The sequence below is a fragment of the Nansenia antarctica genome (assembly GCF_963989245.1).
Source record: "Nansenia antarctica genome assembly, chromosome: 7".
In the NCBI taxonomy this organism is placed as follows: Eukaryota; Metazoa; Chordata; class Actinopteri; order Argentiniformes; family Microstomatidae; genus Nansenia; species Nansenia antarctica.
This window is the reverse complement of record NC_137677.1, coordinates 29,669,370-29,676,071: the sequence shown is the minus strand read 5'-3', so window position 1 is coordinate 29,676,071 and position 6,702 is coordinate 29,669,370. Positions and strand designations below refer to the sequence as shown.

The 6,702-nt window shown below is 56.3% G+C and overlaps 1 protein-coding gene across 1 annotated transcript in view; it reads left to right on the top strand.

The window, feature by feature from the left end:
* Positions 1–5,403: 5,403 nt before the first annotated feature.
* Positions 5,404–6,702, top strand: part of fgf2 (fibroblast growth factor 2) — a gene marked incomplete at both ends in the record, with an annotated part of 16,847 nt that continues 15,548 nt past the window's right edge. The window contains 2 exon segments of the mRNA XM_080536654.1: positions 5,404–5,453; positions 5,455–5,591. Of these exon segments, the coding sequence (XP_080392780.1) occupies positions 5,404–5,453; positions 5,455–5,591 (187 nt within the window).

Sequence of the window (6,702 nt, the reverse complement as noted above, 5' to 3'; positions counted from 1 at the left end):
ATCCCACCGGTGAGCCGGTAGTGCTGAAGCGAAACACCAAATTGGCGGACGTGTTCCCCTGCATTGCCGCTGAAGATCTGTCCCCGCCCGACCACATTCAGTCTTCCCCACAATCCGTGACTGGTGAGTCTGTAGCAAGGCCCAAAGAAGACATCAGAAAGGCACTGGAGGAACTTGGTCTACGCGACCTAGACTTGGACGCGTGTGAAGTCTCTGACCTGTGGAGAGAGAAGCTTTGTCAGCTTGTTGTGAAATACGAGTCAATCTTTTCACGCCACAAGTTGGACTGTGGTGAGGCGTCTGACTTCGTGCACAAGATACATCTGGTGGACGAGAGGCCATTTCGCCTGCCCTACCGCAGAGTGCCACCGAACCACTACGAGAAGCTGAGGTCTGCCATCAACGACATGGAGGAGAAGGGCATAATTCGTAAGTCCAACAGCGAATATGCCTCGCCCTTGGTTCTTGTGTGGAAGAAGGATGGAGGATTGCGCATCTGTACGGACTTCAGATGGCTTAATGCGAGGACAACGAAAGACGCACATCCGCTGCCTCATCAGGCTGACGCGCTGGCTGCACTAGGTGGTAATGCCTACTTCTCCACAATGGACCTTACCTCTGGTTTCTACAACGTGCCTTTACATGAGGACCACAAGAAATACACTGCGTTCTCCTCTCCCTTTGGCCTGCATGAATATAACCGGATGCCTCAAGGGTTGTCCAACAGCCCGGCTACATTCATGCGGATGATGCTCTCGATCTTTGGGGATCAGAATTTCACCAGTCTATTGTGCTACCTAGACGATGTTATGGTCTTCGCTCCTACAGAACAGCTGGCACTCGAGCGTCTAGAGATGGTTTTCTCTCGTTTGAAGTACAACAATCTCAAATTGGCTCCAAAGAAGTGCTATCTTCTGCGGAAATCAGTACGGTTTCTCGGCCATATCATCAATGAGTCAGGAGTGCAGACGGACCCTGGAAAGGTTGAAGCCATTAGCCAAGTACAGGTATCCGATCTGATGGACAGTGATGGGGTGTCTCCTTCACAGAAGAAGATTAGGTCCTTCTTGGGCATGATGCTTTACTATCAGCACTTCATTGAAGATTGTTCCTCTAAGGCCAGACCCCTATTCAAGCTTCTCTCTGGACAGAACGCTGGAGAAAAGGCACGCAGAGGGAGAAAACCAGTGAAGAAATGTCACAATCTTGTAAAGCTCAAACCAGCTGACTGGACGCCCGAGTGTAGGGATGCTTTCGAGACATTGAAGCGCGATCTCCTGCATTCTGTAACCCTGGCCCATCCTGATTTCGCAAAGCCATTTATCCTAGCAGTGGATGCTTCATTCGATGGGATTGGCGCCGTCATCTCTCAGCTCCAGCCTGGTGATAAAGTTGCAAGACCAGTTGCCTTCGCTAGTAGGACGCTGTCACATGCTCAGTTGAACTATCCAGCTCACCGACTTGAGTTCCTGGCATTGAAGTGGGCTGTATGCGAGAAGTTTTCCCACTGGCTGAAGGGAGTGCATTTCACAGCGTGGTCGGATAACAACCCCTTGACCTACATCCTAACGAAGCCCAAGTTAGATGCATGCGAACAGAGGTGGGTGGCCAAACTTGCTGCATATGATTTCGATCTGAATTATATCCCAGGGCCTAGGAACATAGTCGCTGATGCGCTGAGCCGTGAGCCATTTGTTAAGTCCTGTGTGAGTCATCGCCTGGTGAGGGAGCCTTACCTGTCCTTGCTGGATCAGGTGAATGGAGTAGTGGCTGGTACGGTGCAGGACGCTTTCCGGCTGACTACCAACTGTCAAGGTGTTCAGCACATTAATGTCGACACAGATGAGGTCCTGAGTCCTGAGTCTTCTGGAGGTGCCATTAGTGCTGAGGAGGTGTCTGCTGTCATGGACGTCCATCGTACTGGGGGTGTTTCTCAGCTGCCCTACATTAATCCGGAGTATTTGCAATTGCCCGAGGAAGACCCTTCCATCGCCATCCCACAGAGTCAATTACACAATCTCCAGCAACAAGATGCTGTAGTGAGCAGGGTTCTCTTTTATATGCAGCGACATAGGAAACCAAATGCACACGAGAGAACAGCTGAGTCTAGCTGTGTGCTCAGGCTGTTGAAACACTGGAAGAAGTTGAGAGTGCGTAGTGGACTCCTCTACCGTGTGAAGAGAGACCGCATCAGGGACAAGAGGATCTTTCAGTTCGTCACTCCAGAAGCTCTGAAGCGACAAGTCTTGCATGGAGTCCACGATGCTGCTGGCCACCAGGGTCGCTCAAGATCATCCTCTCTGGCCAGTGAACGATTCTTCTGGACAGGCATGCAGAGGGATGTTGAGAATCACGTGAAGCACTGTCAGAGATGTATTTTGGGGAAGACTCCTGAACCACACGCCCGAGCACCTCTTGAGAGCATCCGCACTTCAGCTCCTATGGACTTAGTGTGCATCGATTTTTGGACCGCAGAGCAGAGCGACAAGAAGACCATTGATGTTCTTGTTGTTACGGACCATTTTTCCGGATACATTTTGTGAATATATATGGTTACGTTCTCGCCTGAAAACATATTAAAACTTCATAAAATGACATATTAACACCAAATTACAGCTTTTCGCTAATGGCGGCCAAAACGGAGGATTCAAAAACACTAGACTGACGTCACAGTCGCCAGCTGGTCGTGACGCGTTAATACGGAATGGCCTGAGGAGAGACTTCCTGTGTGTGTGTGTGTGTCTGTGTGTGTGTGTGTGTGTGTGTGTGTGTGTGTGTGTGTGTGTGTGTGTGTGTGTGTGTGTGTGTACTGCCTGTCAGCCAGTGTTTGTTAGTCTCTGTCTGCTTCCTCTGGCTTATTTGCCCATTTGTCTCCTCTCTACCCCCCCTCCTCTCTACCCCCCCTCCTCTCTACCCCCCTCCTCTCTACCCCCCTCCTCTCTACCCCCCTCCTCTCTACCCCCCTCCTCTCTACCCCCCTCCTCTCTACCCCCCCCTCCTCTCTACCCCCCTCCTCTCTACCCCCCTCCTCTCTACCCCCCCTCCTCTCTACCCCCCCCTCCTCTCTACCCCCCTCCTCTCTACCCCCTCCTCTCTACCCCCCCCTCCCTCTACCCCCCTCCCTCTACCCCCCCTCCTCTCTACCCCCCCTCCTCTCTACCCCCCTCCTCTCTACCCCCCCTCCTCTCTACCCCCCCTCCTCTCTACCCCCCTCCTCTCTACCCCCCTCCTCTCTACCCCCCTCCTCTCTACCCCCCCCTCCTCTCTACCCCCCTCCTCTCTACCCCCTCCTCTCTACCCCCCTCCTCTCTACCCCCCCCTCCTCTCTACCCCCCTCCTCTCTACCCCCTCCTCTCTACCCCCCCCTCCCTCTACCCCCCCTCCCTCTACCCCCCTCCTCTCTACCCCCCCTCCTCTCTACCCCCCCTCCTCTCTACCCCCCTCCTCTCTACCCCCCCTCCTCTCTACCCCCCCTCCTCTCTACCCCCCCTCCTCTCTACCCCCCCTCCTCTCTACCCCCCCTCCTCTCTACCCCCCCTCCTCTCTACCCCCCTCCTCTCTACCCCCCTCCTCTCTACCCCCCCCTCCTCTCTACCCCCCTCCTCTCTACCCCCCCCTCCTCTCTACCCCCCTCCTCTCTACCCCCCCTCCTCTCTACCCCCCCTCCTCTCTACCCCCCCTCCTCTCTGCCCCCCTCCTCTCTACCCCCCCTCCTCTCTACCCCCCTCCTCCTCTCTACCCCCTCCTCTCTACCCCCCTCCTCTCTACCCCCCTCCTCTCTACCCCCCCCTCCTCTCTACCCCCCTCCTCTCTACCCCCCTCCTCTCTACCCCCCTCCTCTCTACCCCCCCTCCTCTCTACCCCCCCCTCCTCTCTACCCCCCCTCCTCTCTACCCCCCTCCTCTCTACCCCCCCTCCTCTCTACCCCCCCTCCTCTCTACCCCCCCTCCTCTCTACCCCCCTCCTCTCTACCCCCCCTCCTCTCTACCCCCCCTCCTCTCTACCCCCCCTCCTCTCTACCCCCCCCCCCTCCTCTCTACCCCCCCTCCTCCTCTCTACCCCCCCTCCTCTCTACCCCTCCTCCTCTCTACCCCCCCTCCTCTCTACCCCCCCCCTCCTCTCTACCCCCCCTCCTCCTCTCTACCCCCCTCCTCTCTACGCCCCCCTCCTCTCTACCCCCCCCCCCCACCTTTCGACAGGGGCTCCATGGAGACGGGGGCCAGGGGACCAATGGGAAGGTTAGGTTAGGTACACAGTGTTGTTACACCCTGCTGAAGGAAGTCTAGTAAAGTAGTTGAGTCACCGTGGTGTGTGTGGTTTGTTGTATTAATAATGCAGCGCCCAGCCTACCTGTGTGTGTGTGTGTGTGTATATTAATAACCCTCAGTGTAGCCTAGCCCTGCAGCCCCCTGACCCCTGAACTCTTGGCAGCAGCTTCTCTGGGGTCTCAGGTTTCACCGCGGGGGTCTACCTCTCTGTTAGGAAGACCCCCACCCTCCTCTCTCCTCTCTCTGTCCCTCTCTCTCTGTCTCTCTCTCCTCTATCTCTCTCTGTCTGTCTCTCTCTCTCCCCTCTCTCTCTCTCTGTCTCTCTCTCTCCCCTCCTCTCTTTCTCTCTCTGTCTCTCTCTGTCTCTCCTCTCTCTTTCTCTCCTCTTTCTCTCTCTCTCCTCTCTCTCTCTCTCTCCTCTGTAGGGTGCACGCCCCCTCCTCCCCTCCTATCCCTGCTAAAGTTCTGTAAGTGTGTGTATGTGTGCGTGTGTGTGTGTGTGTGTGTGCGTGCGCTTTGAGGGCGCATGCGAACTGGGGCCCACAGGGGTAGAGCTTGGCCTCCGCAGATCTGAGCCAGCTGTCCTTCTGTAAACACTCAGCACACACACACACACACACACGCACACACACACACACACATACACACACATACACACACATACACACATACATACACACATACATACACACACACACACACACACAGACACACACACACACGCCTCCACAGCAGCATGACCACCCTACTCCAGCAGAGCAGCAGACTTTCTTTCATATAACAGGAGTTAGCAGCAGCGGAGGAGGGTGGACCTAGCATAGCTTAGCGTAGTTTAGCGTAGCCTGAGGCTGAACCAACCTGGTGTAGCCTAGCCTAGCCTAGCCTAGTGGTCTGAGGTCTGAACCGACCGACTCTCTGTCTGTCCTCTCGCTGGGAACAAGCCTAACTACCTGACCCCAGGGAAGGGGAGGAGGGAGGAAGAGAGGGAAGGAAGGAGGGAGGAGGAGGGGAGGAACACTCCAGTAGAGACGCAGTGCTAGCAGCAGCAGCAGCAGCAGCAGCAGCAGAGGTGGAGGAGGGGAAGGAAGGTAGCGGGAAGCAGAGAGGAGAGGAGAGGAGGAGGACAGGAGGAGTAATGGCCACGGGGACCATCACCACCTTGCCGCCGGCCCCGGGGGGTGGGGGGGGGGGCCGGGGGGGGCGGGTTCCCCCCTGGGAACTTCAAGGAGCCCAAGCGTCTGTACTGTAAGAATGGAGGGTACTTCCTCAGGATCAACGCTGACGGACGCGTGGACGGGATCAGAGAGAAGAACGACCCGCACAGTGAGTAGAACACACCTCCTCCTCCTCCTCTTCCTCCTCCTCCTCCTACACCTCCTCCTCTTCCTCCTCCTCCTCCTCCTCCTACACCTCCTCCTCCTCCTACACCTCCTCCTCCTCCTCCTCTTCCTCCTCCTACACCTCCTCCTCCTCCTCCTCTTCCTCCTCCTACACCTCCTCCTCCTACACCTCCTCCTCCTCCTCTTCCTCCTCCTCCTCCTCCTACACCTCCTCCTCCTCTTCTTCCTCCTCCTCCTCCTACACCTCCTCCTCCTCCTCCTACACCTCCTCCTCCTCTTCTTCCTCCTCCTCCTCCTACACCTCCTCCTCCTACACCTCCTCCTCCTCCTTCTCCTCCTTCTCCTCCTAGATCTCCTCCTCCTTCTCCTCCTCCTCCTACATCTCCTCCTCCTCCTCCTCCTTCTCCTCCTTCTCCTCCTAGATCTCCTCCTCCTCTTCCTCCTCCTCCTACACCTCCTCCTCCTCCTACACCTCCTCCTCCTAGACCTCCCCCTCCTCCTCCTCCTACACCTCCTCCTCCTCCCCCTGTTCCTCCTCTTCCTCCTCCTCTTCCTCCCCCACCTCCTCCTCCTCCCCCTCCTCCATCTCCTCCTCCTACACCTCTGCCTCCTTCTCCTCCTGTTCCTCCTCTACCTACACCTCAACCTCCTCCTCCTTGTTGTCCTTCTCTCCTCCTCCTCCACCTCCTCCTCCTCCTCCCCCTCCTACCTCCTAGGAGGTAGAGTCGCCGTCTAATAATCACAAGGTTGGCAGATCAGCGGTTCGAGCCTCGGCTGGCCACATGTTGAATGTGTCCTTGGGCAAGACACTGAACCCCAAATTGCTGCCAGTGAGCGGGCCGATGCCTTGCATGGCAGCTTGGCGCCATTGGTGTGTGAATGTGTGTGTGAATGTGTGAATGAGAGGCCGTTGTAAAGCGCTTTGGAGCAGCAAAGGCGCTATATAAGTGCAGTCCATTTACCATTGACCTCCTCCTAGCGGTTAGCGGTAGGGTGAGGGGTAGATGTGTGTAGTGACTGTCAGGAATGTGGATGCTGAGACTCCATTCATTAAACATGTCGCTGTGTCACTGAGGAAGCATCTCTTCATCCAG